The sequence below is a fragment of the Typopeltis vanoorti genome, chromosome 12 (assembly GCF_054136105.1).
Source record: "Typopeltis vanoorti isolate ZY-2024b chromosome 12, IOZ_Tvanoo_1.0, whole genome shotgun sequence".
Taxonomy (NCBI): Eukaryota; Metazoa; Arthropoda; class Arachnida; order Uropygi; family Thelyphonidae; genus Typopeltis; species Typopeltis vanoorti.
This window is the reverse complement of record NC_143560.1, coordinates 69,590,899-69,608,438: the sequence shown is the minus strand read 5'-3', so window position 1 is coordinate 69,608,438 and position 17,540 is coordinate 69,590,899. Positions and strand designations below refer to the sequence as shown.

At 36.1% G+C, this 17,540-nt stretch overlaps 1 protein-coding gene across 2 annotated transcripts in view; it reads left to right on the top strand.

The window, feature by feature from the left end:
* Window positions 1-17,540, top strand: part of LRR (capping protein regulator and myosin 1 linker 1 leucine rich repeat protein) — a 917,109-nt gene that overhangs the window by 257,399 nt on the left and 642,170 nt on the right. For both annotated transcript variants that reach the window (XM_090401192.1, XM_090401191.1), the window contains exon 11: window positions 15,649-15,690. In XM_090401192.1, the coding sequence (XP_090257318.1) occupies window positions 15,649-15,690 (42 nt within the window). The remainder of the gene's footprint in view (window positions 1-15,648; window positions 15,691-17,540) is intronic.

Genomic DNA, 17,540 nt, shown 5'->3' with positions numbered 1-17,540 from the left:
GATATACCATACCAGAGATTGCAAAATCTTGAATCCCCACTGGTTGATCTCCTTTGCTCTAAATTTCACCTTGCCTAACCTTGTAAACTTCAATGCCAACAGATCTCAGTCCTGTCTGATCTCTCACAAGAAAGAGCTTGCATCCCTCCTCCTTATCTTCAGTAATTCTGAGATATCCAAAAATCTTGGACTGACTTATACCTCAAATCTTTCCTGGCACAACCACATTTCAACTATAGCTTCTGCAGCCACCAAAAAACTTGGTGTACATTTTTGCACAAGACACTCCTTCACAGCTGCTAACTCTACTGTATACAAAGCCAAAATCCACCCAGCCATGTAAATATTGCTCCCATATTTTGAAGTGGTGCACCAAAATCCTCTCCAAGAGAATCAAAATCCTCTTCTGGCGAGAATAAACTTGCTTGATTCTCTCCAGAAGAGGGCAATCTAGCTAATTAATTATCCCTCTCTCACAGGGGTTCAGTTTTTGCTTATGCCTCTTCTACAGATACTTTAGTGGATAGTGCTCTGCTGAATTGACTACTATTTTCCTCCACTTTTTTCCACAATCACTAGAATAAGAGCTATTGCTAACCAATACTCTTTACAGTTCATTATGAAACTCACTGAACCAACTTCACTGCCTCCTCTTTCATTCCATCTGCTTCTGTTCTTTGGGACAGTCTACCCCAGTCTGCCTTCCCCATAGAATACAACTTCAAAGTATAAATATGAATTTGGGTAATTTGTAGAGGTCATACTCTTGCCACTCTAGATGGACTTAAGTCTTGGGAGACCAATAAAAAAAATAAAAATAAAAATAAAATAAATAAATAAAATACTCATTTATTAATTCAATTATGTCTCTGCTGTTAGAGCCTTCATAAAGCCTAGTTTGTTTCAAGCCTTTGGTTGTTTTAATGACTTGAGTGCAAATCCCATCTACAACACAGAGCCTTGATCAGAGTTTTCAATTGAAGGTTAGTTAGACACTTTTTTTTTTCTTTTTATTCGTGGAAACTCAAGTTTTTCACCATGCAATTAGGCAAATTGGCGAGGAAAATGCATGAAATTTGCAATTTACACACATGAATATGTAGGTATAAGACTAACCCTCTCATAAAATTATGGTTACGAATGTCAATTCTTGCTTGTCGTTGACCTTAGAGTCCTGTAACTACTTCAGATTATTATTACATCTGCTGTGGTTGTTTTTTTCACTATGAAATCTTATATTGCTCTTTTTCTTTGCTTATCATGCTCGAAACTTTTTTAAGCTCTCCTTAGTCATTTAGTCATTACCTTCTTTATCATGTCTCTTCCATAACTTCTTTTATTACATTGCTTGTCTAAATTTGTTCTTCATCCATATTTTCCTTAATTGTGAATATAGTTGTACTTTGTCTGCATCAGTTGTGTCTTAACCAGTTCCCATGTTCTGTTAAGCCCTTTTCTTCATAGCTTATTATTTCATGGTACTGATGATAGTTGAGTCTTGAGCTTTCCAATCTTGACTATCCTTATAGTTTCACATATATCCCTTCTTGACCAAAATATTCCTTAGCTAAACCCTTGTCAGTCAACAGTTGTGCCAAGACGGTGTAAACTCTAATTTCATTTTCAGCTTATGCTAAAACCCACACCAATTGTCAAACCCACCATTAACGTTTCGAGGCTTGGTCAGTGAATTAGCACTCGTCTAAAATTGCTGATTTTTATCTATTTTATTATGTTTTTTTCCCTTAGAAAATCAGTGTTTTATAGTATATTAGTGTAGCTTTTCATGTATTTAATGTTTTATAACATATTTTTGTTAAATTATTGCAATATTAAATATAGTTTAAAATGGTCAAGAGTGCACAAGAAACATAAGCTAAGAGCAGTGAAGTCAAGAACAAGAAGACTTGTTTCGCTAAGGCGGCAAGCCTTCTTGTTCAATAACCTCCTCAGTATTGAAGATATTGAGGAGGTTATTGAAAATGAATTAACCTCCAAAATAGCAAAGTTAAGGCAGATTATCAGAGAGACGATTTGAGAATTACAGAAAATTGAGAGGCATTTGAATGAAAGTGTTGTAGCTTCAAGTTTTCTGAAGCAAAAATTAAAAATATAATGCAACCAATTCAAAAACAGAAAAGAAAAGTAAATGAGATCATAAGTAATAGGTACTAATGACTTAACTAGCTATAAGTTCAGTATGAGAGAGGACATGAAAAGATTGTTGAAAGAGGCAAGAATGAAGAATGAGAAAGTAAAAATAGTAAATATATACCCTCAATATGATAAAAATTAAGAGTTTTGGCAATGATGGCAAATGATTCGATGTGTAGGCTGTGTAGAAGGAATGGATGCGAGTTTTTGGTTGTGTGGAGTGAGTTTGAGTGAAATTTGGATTTGTATAAGAGGGATGGCCTACAGTTGAATGCATTTGAAATCAGCAGTCTTGAAAAACTAATAACTGGTATCAGACCTAACACAGAGCATTAGGGAAACTAAATTATAATTGAATTATAATTCAGTTATAACACTGATGGGCACTATCATGCAAATGATTACAAGGAGAGAACAATTTCAACTTTGTGTTCTTCCAGTTCAGAGCCATCAAACTTCAAGTTGTCCAACTGTGTCATACAGACTGCAGACAAGAGTATACAAAAGAACATGCAGGTAGATTATTATGTCTGTATATGAATGCTAAGAGTATCAGAAACAAAAGAATAGAGTTTGTTCCTCAGCCAGGTCTCACTAATGTCTACAATCTATCAAATCAGACATACTAACTGGTATTCAGTTTAAATGGTACAGTATTTTTAGGAAGGATAGACATGATAGGAGAAAAAGGGGGGTGGTGCTGTTCATGATATTATTATTATTATTATTTATTATTATTATTAAACAAGACCTCATGGAGTCAAAGACTCATCTAGGAGGTCCTTTTATCTTACACACACATCTCATCATACCGTGTCTTAAACACATTCAAACTACTTGCAGACACCACGCTCTCAGGCAAGGCATTCCAATCACTCACAACTCTGCACGAAAAAAACCTGCCTCTCACTCCCTTACTCACACCCTCCTTATACAGTTTCCAGGGATGACCTCTGGTTCTCCCCTGATCTCCCACTATTCTCTGTAGAATTTCTCCACCATTGATCCTATAACAACCCCTTACCAACTTGTAGGTCTCTATCATATCTCCCCTCTTCCTTCTCTCCACGAGACTCTGCAAATTACATCTTTTCAATCTTTCCTCATACTCAACATTCCAGAGGTCAGAAACTACCTTAGTCAGTCGCCTTTGGACCCTTTCCAACATCTCTTCATCCTTCTGAAAACCCGGTGACCAAATCTGGGCACAATAGTCCAAGTGTGGCCTAATCAAAGCCTTATACATTGGAACTAGCATCTCCCTACTTCTACATGTCAGTGTCCTCCGCATCATTCCCAGAAGTCTTTGTGTTGTCTTCACAATTTTGGCGATGTGTCCCCTAAATTTTAGATCCTTATCCACTATCACCCCCAGATCTCTTATTTCCTCTACTTCCAACAATATATTCTCACCAAGCATAAATTCTGCATCCCATCTTTGTTTTCCAAATTTTAAAACTTTACATTTTGCAACATTGAACTCACATCCCCATTTGCTTGCCCAATCACTCAATTTATTCAAGTCTTTTTGCAAGGCCACAACATCTTCACTACTCTTTATGGTTCGTCCCAACTTTGCATCATATGCAAACAACTGAATATCTCCATCCAAATCTTCACCAATATCATTAACATATAAGTTAAATAGTAATGGCCCTAAAACAGACCCCTGAGGCACTCCACTAGTGACTTTCCTTTTCCTGGATATTGCACCCCCATACACAACTTGTTGATACCTATCAGATAGCCAGTCTCCAATCCAATGCACTAATCTAATATCCAACCCCATCTGCTCTAGTTTGACTGTCAACTTATCATGAGGTACTCTATCAAAAGCCTTTGCGAAATCCAAGTATATTACTGTATATCCTTCTCCTCTGTCCAAGGAAGCAGTCACTTTATTGTAATAAGTAAGTAGATTACTAAAACATGACCTCCCTTTAGCAAATCCATGCTGTCCATCAAAGATTATACCATTGTTGTCAACCCAACTCTGGATCCTAGTTCTCACAAGCTTCTCCAACAACTTAACCACAACACCTGACACACAGATAGGCCTATAGTTTGATGCTTGAGTTCGATCACCTCCTTTATGAAGTGGCACAATCTTGCCCTCCTTCCACTCTTTAGGAACTTGACCAAGTGCAAGACTCGTATTAAAAAAATATGTCAAGGCAGGTGTCAACTCTCTGGCACACTCCTTCAGAATACGTGGTGATATATTATCAAGTCCCACAGCCTTATTTACATCTAGTTTACTCAACTCCCCAAACACCTCTTGCTCACTTACAGTCATTCTCTCCTCCCCATCATCAACTGCTCTTAATCTCTCCATGAAGTCACATTCACAAGATTGAAAGATCTTTATCAATTGCTCATTAAGTATCTCCACAACACATTCTGCAACAGCTGTCTTTATACCATTTCCTCCAATCAATGTCATCCTTCCATAATCATTCTTTCTTTTGCTGGCTACATATCGAAAGAACTCCCTAGGATTCTTTTTGGCTTCATTAGCTAACTGCTGTTCATACCTCTCTTTAGCTACTCTCACCAACCAAGTCACCCTCCTTGCCTGGTCTTTGTAGACCTCATGAAATTGGTTACTTCCACTTCTCTTATGCTGTCTCCACAATGCCTTTTTTTTCTGTATTGCATGCTTAATCTCTTTATTCATCCATCTCACACCTACCTTATTTAACCTTCTCACCCGTGGTATACAATTAGACATTGCATCTACTAAATAGTTTTTGAAAATCCCCCAAGCTGCATTGATCTCTTTTCCAGCTAACTCCTCATTCCATGCTACATCTGCAAGCTGTCTCCTGAGCTCTTCATAATCACCCCCCTTGTAGTTCCACATATACCCTTTTTTCACAGGGGTCCTTGCACTGCTGGCAACCACCCAGGTAATCACCTCATGGTCACTTTCACCAATTGGTGGATGATTTGACACCTCATTTATAATTACATCCTCCGATGAGATGACCAAATCCAAGACCCTTAATCCTCGTGTGCCCTCTGTTACATACTGTCTGAGGTAGTTATCCCTCAAAAACTCAAGAAACTCATTTTCTTTACTTCCAGTCGCTATCTCTTCAATCCAGTCTATATTGCCATAATTAAAATCACCCATAATGATCACCCTTTTCTTATTTGCTTGGCTTATTTGACTATACATTTCACTATCACCACCATCCACATTACCATGTCTATAACAACATCCCACCAAGTATTTGATTCTATTCACCTCTATCTCACACCATACTGCCTCAAAACCACTGGCCCTATTTCCCTCTTGCATCTCTACCTTGTATGGACATAACTCTTTCTCTATCATCAATAGCACTCCCCCTCCCTTTTTATCCCTTCTATCCTCACGAAACACATCATACCTTTCCATCTCTATTCCTGTCAGGATGTCGTCCTCATCTAACCATGTCTCACTTATTCCAACAATCTCTGGGTACACAGACACAATTAGTGCAACCATTTCATCCGCCTTGTTTCTTATGCTTCTAGCATTGGTATACAAACACAACAACTCATTTCTGGATCTACAGCTAGTTCCACTGATACCATTCACTCGATGTGCTCTCTCCATGCTGGACTGGGGCCATTTCTCTTTCTGCTTCTTCATTTTAGAACCCTTTGCAACAACATCTGTTTCCTCTTGATCCCTGGTCATCCCATTACTTTCCTGCCTACACATGCTCTCACCTCCTCTTGGAGCATCCACCTTTCTCACGCTGTGTATCCCTGTCCACCCTGGGCCTCCCCGTTTCCCTGCTCCTCTTGCACACCCATTCTCTCATTTTCTATACTCATACCACTCACCTCTCCGTTCATTTCCACTTCTTCAATCTCTCCTGTCTTACTCTCCTGCTCTTCCACATCACTCCCCTCTCGATCTGATTCATTTTCTCTATTCACTTCTCTACCTTCCAGCAGCAGTCTCTCCAAGCGACTCACACCATAACCACTCAAATGCAGTCCATCGCTCCCATACAGCTCACTTCGTCCCTCAAATTCATTCCACACATTAACAAACTGTACACCCATCTCCTCACACATTTCAGCCAGAATACCATTCATAATCCTTGCTCTCCGCCTCATTTCACCACAATCATACCTAGGCAACACACTGACCACCCTTCCTGTCACACTATTCTCTTTTATCTTTCCAAGCAGTCTCTTGACATTCATTTTGACATGCTCTTTGTTCTCTCTCAAATCATTTGTACCAATTAATACAATTAACTCTTTTGCTCGCTCCCGCCTCATATCCAATGCCTCAATCACTCTACTTATTTTACCACCTGGAAAACATACCTTGTGCATTTTATCCTCTAGCACACCTTTAATAATGGAGTCGCCATACAACGCCACTCGTTCATCTTTCGTTAACTCTTTCATGCCATCATGATTTATTTTAATAGTTTTGACCTGAATTCTCTTAATTTCATTCCGCATCCATTTCATTTCTTGCCTCATCCAATCTAATTCACTTTCCGAACCTCGCGACACATTCTCTCTATCATTAAATCTTTCTAACTTTCTAACTCTCGACCCCCTCTTCTCACATTCCCTCTCATTCATCCTTCTTTGTTTCCGTACTTTCAGTCCAACATACGTCCAACTTTCACTATCATTCTTCTCACTTTCACTCTCATTTATCTTTCTTTGTTTCAGTACTTTCGGTCCAACATGCGTCGAACTTTCGCCATCATTTATTCTTTCGATTTTTTTTACTTGCGATTTCTGCATTACGCAAGTTCTACTTTCATTCGTTCTCTCAATTTCGTTTCTTTCCACCTCACTTTCGTCCCTTTTAACATCCGTTACGGTTGTCAAATCGCTCTTTTTCTTTTTTCCTGATTTTTTAAAATTTTTTCGCTTCTCTTGCTCACCATCCATTTCTTTCAAACGTGCAATCGCGACACAATCAGTACTAGCACTTTCTGTCATCAATTTCATATTCGCATTCATTAGTTCTTCGTTCAGGTCACACTTCGCACACACCCTTCTTCCATCCGCACTAAACATCCAGAAATCATTTATGTAATCGAAGGAATACATATAACAGACCTCACACTTAACGAAACGACTGAAGTCTACATTCAAATCATGGAATGACAATGCCGCCGCCATTTTTTTTTTTTTTTTGCTGCCGGTTACTAGGTCTAATAATAACGATTTCGTAATTTAGTTTAGACAAGAAAAAAAAACCCACACTAATAATACCGGTAGCGTACAACGTTTACAGCCACTCTTACTCAAACAATTACGCATATATACTTAATTATTCCTAGTAAAAACTTATCTGAATCAGGAGCTCTTCAAAACACGTCCGCAGTACTTGGCCCCACTAGCGCCCCCTATATCGAATGACTTGAATCCAGTTAGTGTTGAGACCTATGATGGTAGTATTAGTAACAGTATTTCATGTGCCAATGAGTTTGAAGCCATCTGGTGTGAGGTGGCATCTAACAAGATCAAATACATAGTGGGATGGTGTCACAGACCTAGTGGATCAGTTGTTAGTGATGAAGAATGCATCACCAAATAGAGACAATGGGGAAAAGCTTTAATTATGGAAGACTTTAATTATCCAAATATTAATTGAATAGCAGTAAAATCTCATGAGAAGAATGAAACTGAATTTATTGAGCTGTTGCGAGACAACTTCCTCAAGCAGCATGTGACAAAAGGAATTCGAGGTCAAAGAGTGTTAGATTTGATTATAACGTCAGAGGGCGTTTTGGTTAAAGGTGTAACTATTCTGACTCCTGTTAATGACTGTGATCATGCAGTACTCACTTTGGAAGTGACTAAGTTTATGAATATTCTATTCAGAAAAGATTACTTGCTTACTAAAAAAGCAGGAAACTATAACCAAACTGAGGAGTGTACTGAGTTCAGCGGAATGGTATCGATTACTGGATGGGAAGATTGACAGTGCATGGGAAGCATTTAAAAAATACTTATATGATGCAATATATCAGAATGTGTCCTGAGAGTTCAAAGAATAAGGTAGGAGTCAAATGGATGTGTAATCTTATTAAGCAAAAGATTCATAAGAAAAGGATGATGTGGAAGGAATACTGTGTGCATGAGGATGATGTGCATTATGAAAATTATAAGCAACAGGCCAGGAGAGTCAGAGCTGTTGTGTGGAATGCTAAGTCTGAGTATGAAAAGAAACTGGCTCTGCAAGCTAAAGACAATCCCAATAATTCTATCGATATGCTGCAAGTAAAAGAAAAAATGAATATGAAAGAATAATTTTTCTGAATGTAGATGATATGAGGGTGACAGATGCAGAAGAGGTTATTCAACTAATAATGAGTGCTCATTTTGCTAAAAGCTATGAACCCAGTATATACAACATTGAGTTCACTGCTACCTCTTCTGAAGAAACTCAGGTGTAGGGAGAGGAGGTATTAGAGCTGTTGCACAAACTGAAGAAGAGTTCAGCAATAGGGACTAATGGGATATCAGCAAGGGTGCTAAAAGAGAGTTCAGCTGAACTGGCTATTCCTTTAACTAGGCTATATAATTTGAGTCTCAGAATAAGGAAGATTCTGCAGGAATGGAAAGAATGTATGGTAATCCTATTTCACAAGGGTGGTACAAAGACCAATGTATCCAACTATCGACTAATCAGTATCTCAGGAGTAGTGGTGAAGATTTTGGAAAAATTGGTTAGGTGGGCTCACATTCAGAAATGGGTTGACAGTGAATCTCTACCTTCCAGTGAACAACATGGATTTACTACGGGAAGTTCATGTTTTAGCAACTTGCTCACATTCTATAATAATGTTATACCATTGAACTATACAAGGGGAATGGATACACCATGATACTTTTGGATTTTATTAATGTTTTTGACAGAATACAGCATGGAACACTGTTGCATAAATTGGAGAATATGGGTTTGGATTACATCCTAGGTCTGTGGCAGTTACATTTTTGATGAAAGCAGACCATACTTGATGTAAAATTAAGGCTTGATGTTTATTTCATTGCGTAGAAATCCTAAGCATTTGTGAGGCTCCCTTAAATTTTCTGTGAAAAAGTTATTATCAATATGTAACATTTTCATTTGTTGCCAGAGAACTTGATGTACTAAAATTACTATATGTACTAAAAGTACTAAATTATGTTGTGGGGAGGGATGTGGCTTAATGAAGTCAAAATCTTTGTCAAAGGTACAAAGTAAAAGGTACATTAACCTCCGTACTGGCTGATATGGATGAAATAGTGACACCAAATTGCACTTCTTATCCATGTTATTCAATGGGTGTTAGAGCTTCATATCCAGATTTAACTGGACGTCTATAGACGTCATGGCCAGTTAGGGGGTTAAGGAACAGTGAAGTAATATTAAAAATGACCATAATGTCTGAATCTGTCAATGTTAGATTTTTGATTAATGTTTAAAGTGTAGAGATAAAGGAGGATTTTTAATAGATGAGAGGAGGAAAAAGTTACTGGATAAATGTGTAGCCACTTTGTAGATGGGGGCTCTCTATGCTAACTACTATTGGATGAAAGGGGGGGTATTAGTTTTGTAAATTGTGGGGATCCCATATATCCCAGCCCGTTCTAATAATTCATACACTTCTTTCCTTTTAAGATATTGTAAATCCCAATCTATAATCTGATAAGTAGAGGTGTCTTCAAGAAGATAGCTCACTTTTCTGTTGTAGTCCATTTGGTCCATGTTAACAGTTGCATTTCCCTAGTCTGTTTTGTTACAATAATTAGTTTTTTCCTATATTACTTTAAGTGCTGATATTTTTTAGATGGAATGTTATTTTTGGAGTTTTCGATTTTATGACAATATTGGTGACATCCTAATGAATGTTACTAGCCACTGTGGATGTAAGATCATTGATACCATGTTCCTCACTAGTCATTATTTCTAAAAGTGATACTCTTTTGGGACTGAAAGTGAAGTTATGCCGTTGACTAAGCACTTTGCATTATCTTAGAGCTGTAGTCAGGAACTGCTTCATTGTTGAAGAGCTGCAATGTTTTTCAGATGGCAGTTCTTAACCTTTTAAAATGCTATAGTAGGAACCTTTTCAGGAATGCATAGAGTATAGACCACAGTTCTGTGCTAAGGATTTTCAAAATCTCTTCCTGTAATGTGGTAATGGTCGCATGATTTTAGTTGACTCAAGTGCTGCTGATTTGTTATCGAATTAATGCTAAGCTTGCCCTCATGTGAATACTTTTAGCTTTTGGTAACTTGAACTTTTGTCTTATTCCAAACCATTTAGGATTCAGAAAGAAGTTTAATTCATAGAAAATACAAAATACATCAGCAGTTTGCCTTATGAGAGATGATGTACTCCTCAATTAAAGAACAGAATGGTCTCTTGAAATGAGAAATACCAGAACTGGGGAAGGGCATATCATTTGAGCGAAATAATAGTTGGAAATTGAGTCAGTAGATGAAGTCCACTGACTCAATTTCCAATTATTATTTTTCTCAGTGAAAATTTCCAGTCATTATTTGCTCAGTTTAAGTGAAACTTTAATGATTTTCACTTAAACAGCCCATAAGAGATACCTTGGTTTTTTAAGTAAAAATCTCAAAAGCCTTCAACAATTATTAGGAAATGAGAAATAAGCAATCTAGTGTTTACACTAGATTGCTTTATACTTAATATGAAGTCTGGCCCTTATCTTTCAGTTTGAAAATAACATGCCTGATCATAGTCTTTGTAATGTATTATTTAATTTAATTTAATTAATTTATTTTTTTTAAATTTTATGTGACTTCCACCAGACCTATAGTATGGTATGGTGGAAAAGAAAAAAAAAAAAACCTTCAACACCTTCAGTAGCATGTGCATTGATATATGCGGTTCAACTATATGCACATTTATAGAAGAGTATGTGTAGAGTCTGCAGCATTACATTTAGCTGTAGCAATGGTGTTGATATTGGAAGAAAATACATTTATTATAGAGCATTATTTTCATTCATACTGAGTTGGTAGAGCAAATGGTCCAAGCCTCTGACATGTTTGTGAACAGTTTGTTGTTTCCATAAGTGTGCCTCAAGCAATAGAGTCATCATTGCCTTAATTGAGAGGTTCCAACGTACCGGTTGACACAAATGTGAATCATAGGTGTGTGCTGGAGCAAGTGTTACAGTCTCTGAGGTTCAACTACGAACAGTGGTGAGACTTGGGAGATCGAGGTGGTCACTACAGAAAATCCTTAAGGAACTGAGTGCCTTTTTATATGTCATTCAGGTTGGTCAGTGTTTAACAGCAACGGATTACTGCATGGCAGGAATACTGTGCACACATTCTGGCCAATGTCCACAAAGATCCTTCCTTCCTCCATAATGCCTGGTTCTCAGATGAAGTGTATTTCCATCTAAACAGTCATGTAAACAGATGAACTTACAGGTTTCTTGATTTCTCAAGACCTGAATTTGTCCTAAAGAAGGTCACTGCATTATGTGCGGTTTCTGGCTATGGCATAATTGACCCCTACTTCATTGAAGAGGGTGATGCAATTGTGACCTCGAATAGCAAATGCTATATTGAAAATGCATCGGTTCCATTCACCCAGCATTTGCATAGGGTGTCGTATAAAAAATATTGCATTTCGTGCACATGCATTTCAACAGGATGGAGTGATCTGTCAGACATTACATGGTTCTATAGCCTCTTTATTAGAACACATCCCCCGGAGGTGCTCATTTTGAGGTTCACAGAATTCCTGTACTCTTTACATTCTTAGCTCACATCACTTCATGCCTTCATTTGGAGACGTTGAAGGAATGGGTATTCCACCGTGACCTGCCTCAAAATCTCGATTAACTAAGGGATAAAATTATGTGATATGTCCAACAGATGTCCCAACTCTTGTTCTCCAAGATGACAGAGAAACATCGCACGTGCTAAGAAACCTGTCATGAAAGACAAGGTGCCCATTTCAAGCATGTAATCTACTGTCATCAATGCTTTATTTGACCTAGATTCCACTGATAGTTGTGGATGTACATATCATGTGTAAATATATATTTCTTTGTTAATAAACCAGTTTACTCTATAGCCCATAACATTGTAGTTATTCAGTACTTTTTTTTTTGTGCCATACCATACATTAGTACTGGTATGGCACAAAAAAATTAGTCCACCCAGTACTAATGTATGGTATGTGCCATACCATACATTAGTACTGGGTGGACTAATGATTACACTGGCCAACAAAAAAAAATTTTTTTTTTCTGCTGATTATGATCTGACACTTGTTTTTTACTAATTTGGGTGCGCTGATTTCAAATATCAAACCCATTTTTCTCTATCACGCCAGGTTTTTCCTCTGTGGCATTTTCTTTTTGCTAATTTGTAAGTTTTTGATAGTTTTAAGGAGGCAGTACTATTTAGAGGATCAAAAAAATCGATTTTTTAATATTATTTTCTGAAAGTATGTACTCTTAAAAATCTGTTCCTAACTTTTTATCCAGAAATTTGAAAAATTCCCAAAGATATAGCCTATTATTCAAAGCAGTGCACAGATCAGAATCGAAACGCTCACCGCTCTCGCTTGTTAGTAAACAAATAAATGTAAGAACCTGCAACGGCACGTACTGGCGCTTTGAATGCGAGAGAGGCCGATAACCGACCTAATACATTTAAGTGATGAAAAGTAGGCAATGACAACTGCCTAAAACAAATGAATGCTATATCCGTCATAGCAGACAAAGAACAATCGAAATCAGTCAATCGTTAATCGATCGTGAAAGTATGATGAGCGCTTATAACGTTTCAATAAAGTCTCTGGTTTTTTTTTGTCTTGTTAATTACATGTTTGTTGGCAGTGAAGAAAATACATCATGTCTACTACTCGAAATTGTGTCAGTAGTGTAGATTCCTTCTGCTACATTTGTGGCAGCTTTACTGTTCCCAGTCAAAGGATAAATATCACTGATTTCATTAAGAAAGTGTACTTTGCATACTTTGATGTAAAAATTGCAGATCAGGACAAGTCATGGGCTCCAAATAAAGTGTGTAAGTCATGTGTAGAAAATTTATGACGGTGGAGAAAGGGAAAACGCCAAAAATTAGCTTTTGGCATTCCATTGATTTGGCGTGAACCGAAAAATCACGTAGATGATTGCTATTTTTGTTTAGTTCAGACTTCTGGTTATAATAAGAAGAAGAATAAGAAAAAAAATTGTGTATCCAAATCTTGACTCAGCAATTTGGCCAGTTGCTCATTCCAATGAAATAGCCGTGCCAATTTATAAAGGACTTCCTTTACTTGAGAACGAGCATCATCAGGATATGCCAGATGTTCTTGAGAAGCAAGACCCGGATGTTGATTTAGACAATGAAAATTTAATTTCTAGTTCTGGACCACAACGTTTTATTCAAGCGGAATTGAATGACTTAGTAAGAGATTTGGGCCTATCAAAGGAATCATCAGAATTGTTAGCTTCATGATTAAATGAAAAAACTTACTGGAGCAAGATACGAAGATAACTTTTTATCGTAGCAGGGAAAGTAATCTTGTATAATATTTTAAACACGAGTGTGGGTTTGTTTACTGTAACAATGTGTCAGGTTTACTAACTGAAATGAGTGTTGTACAATATCATCCAAATGAGTGATGTTTATTTATCAATAGTTCAAGCAGAAGTCTCAAGTGTGTCTTACTACACAATGCGAATGTATATGGCTCAATTCCTATTGACTATTCAGTCTACTTAAAGGAAACATATGAGGACATTAAAAAAGTTTTGAAGTTATTAAAATATACAGACCATAACTGGATCATCTGTGTGGATCTTAAAAAGGTGAACTTTTTACTTGGCTTTCAAAGAGGATATACAAAGTTTCCGTGTTTTCTATGCTTCTGGGATAGTCGAGCTAGAAACCAACACTGGAGTCAGAAACATTGGCCTCTTAGAATATCCTTAAATGTTGGAGAACAGAATGTTATAAATCAACCTTTAATCGACAGAGAAAAAATCATTTTTCCACCTCTACACATCAAACTAGGTCTTATGAAGCAGTATGTTAAAGCTTTAGATTTACAAGGTGACTGTTTCCAATACATATATGAAAAATTTCCACGACTTAGTTATGAAAAAATTAAAGCCGGTGTATTTGATGGACCACAAATTAGAACTTTAATGAGAGACCCAAATTTCATCAACTCTATGAACGAAATTGAGAAAGAGGCCTAGACTTCATTTACGATAGTTGCGAATAATTTTCTTGGAAACAAAAAAAAGTGTGCAATTACAAAGATCTAGTGGAAACAATGCTTGAAAATTTCCAGTGCCTAGGTTGCAACATGAGCATAAAGCTTCATTTCCTATATAGTCATCTTGATAGATTTCCCGAGAATTTAGGTGCTGTAAGCGATGAACAAGGCGAAAGATTTCATCCATTTAAAAACTATGGAAGATCGGTACCAAGGAAGATGGGATTCTCACATGATGGCCGACTACTGTTGGAGTATTCAAAGGGATTGCCAAAACAGAACACACAGCAGAAATTGCTAAAACAAAAATTTATTCCCTGAAACTCATGTGTAAGTAAAATTGTTATTTTTTTATAAATATTCTTGTAATTTTTAAAGAATATTGTTAAGTAGTTATGTATCTAATTATTGGTCTCGCATTCAAAGCGCCAGTACGTGCCGTTGCAGGTTCTTACACATTTATTCGTTTACTAACAAGCGAGAGCGGTAAGCGCTCTGATTCTGATCTGCGCACCGCTTTGAATAATAGGCTATATCTTCGGGAATTTTTCGAATTTCTTGATAAAAAGTTAGGAACAGATTTTTAAAAGTACATACTTTCAGAAAATAATATTAAAAAATCGATTTTTTTGATCCTCTAAATAGTAGTGCCTCCTTAAAACTATCAAAAACTTACAAATTAGCAAAAAGAAAATGCCATAGAGGAAAAACCTGACGTGATAGAGAAAAATGGGTTTGATATTTGAAATCAGCGCACCCAAATTAATAAAAAAACAAGTCTCATATAAAAGTCAGCAAAAATTGTGTTGGACTGTGTTATTTTTCCATTTTTTTAAATTAATATTTACATTTTTTTTGTACTTCTTATCCATTTTTGACATGGTCTAGAAACCCTGTGCTAGAGACCAAATTTTGAACTTTTTCAAGCTGCAGGCCTCCAATAAGCAGGGTGGTGGTTTCTCACCTCTACCAAAGACAATCACATGCATCTGCAGTCTGTTGGTTGGAGACCTAGACACTAACCACATAAAATATTCTTATAAAATTAAAATATAAAATATTGTCTTCACTGCCCTCCAGTTGTTTTATTACTATGCTGAAGAATATGTATTAGTCTCATCATTCAGTGTTATTTTGTGTGTTAATTTTAAGTATATCTTATGTTTATACTAATTTATTAATGCTAAATTTATTAATTAATATTATTATTAATACTAGTATTATTCTTCCATTAATTATGTTCTTTCTTTAGGTATTAACAGCTTATGCGGAATCATTGCCAAAATTACCCAAGGTTGGTTAATTATTAAATATGGAAGAAATTTATTTTTGTTTTCTCTGTATATTTGCATTTAGATTCTTTTTAAACTACAAAAAAAAAAGAGTATTTAAAATTAAAAAAAAAAAATGTATGCATGCATGCACACAACATTTATTTATTTAGCATATGATGATACAATGGCTGCTAGGCCCTTTTTATCCTCTTAATTTTATCCAGGCTTGGGACTGGCATAGCTGACGAATCAGGCCTGTGGCTGGGTCTTAAGTATTCTGGACTATAATCTGCATGTGTGTTCAAGGGGCTGGTTTGCCTGTTCTGGAGAACAAAAAACCTGACTTTCTGGGTGAAAAATCCCCCTACCTCCATACAAGACTGGCTAACTCACCTTTAGTCAAAAGAGATCAAATAAAGGTTCCTCACGTCACTGACAGGAATCGAACCCAGGTTTTTCTGACCAAAGGGCTTCATCTATACTGACTGAGCTACAGAGGCACACACACATATACACGGATTTCTTTCTAGATGTAAATGTTCATTACAAATGGTTTTATTTGTTACCTGCCAAATTTTATTTTTAAATAAAATTTACTCAACTGGTATCCCCCCAATAGAATGGAAAAAAGCAATTGTGATTCCTATCTTTAAGAAAGGTAATAGAGATGACCCTAAAAACTATAGAGGTATCAGTATATTAAATTCATGTTACAAAATATACAGCAGAATCTTAAATAACAAACTAATGAAATATTCCGAAAACTTTATTCTAGAGGTACAAAATGGATTTAGAAAAGGACGATCATGTATAGACCCAGCCTTCTGCCTAAAATTAATAATAGAGAAAAGAAGAGAATATAATTTAGAAACACATATTGCATTTATTGACTTTGAAAAAGCATTTGACAAAGTTAAAAGAAACATATTATTTAACATATTAAAAGAAAGACAAATACCAAATAATATCCTAAAAGCTATCACAAGTATATATGAAAATAATCAAATACAAATAAGATTAAATCACGAGCTATCATATACAAGAGAGATAAACCAAGGGGTCCGACAGGGATGTCCCCTCTCAGCAACTCTTTTTAATATCTACTTAAATGAAATAATAATAAAATGGAGTAAAAATTTACATCAAGGAATTAAACTTTCACCTACAGTTAACTTAAACACTCTCCTCTTTGCAGACGACCAAATAATAATTACAAATTCTGAAGATAACTTACAGAAAGCTATTTTAAATCTAAATGAGATATCCAAAGATTATGGTATGATAATATCAACAGAAAAATCAAAAACTATGGCCTTTAAAGGACAAGATCCAGCAAGAACTAAAATAGTATTAGATAACAAGATCTTAGAACAGGTGAATTCATTTAACTACCTAGGATGTATGATCACTTATGAAAATGAAAAAGATATAAACATAAAAATTGCAAAATATTTAAAAATAACAGGAGTAATTAACTCTATATTTAAACTAAACCTAGTTCAAAAACAAACCAGGCTAAAAGTATACAATACATTAGCCCTACCGGTCTTAATGTATGGAAGCGAAATCTGGACAATAAAACAAAAATACAAACAAAGATTAACAACAGCAGAAATGAAGTTTATGAGAAAAACTGCAAAGTATACCCTATTTGATCACAAAAGAAACGAAGATATTATGAAAGAATTAAACCAAGAACCAGTAATTGAAAAAATTAAAAAATATAAACATAAATGGATGGAACACGTTCAAAGAATGAAAACAGAAAGATTACCAGAACAAGCCTTAAAGTACAAGCCATTAGGAAAAAGAAAACCAGGACGTCCTCTTAAACGATTCAACGATGACTTCTAAGGCCGGAACAGGCCAT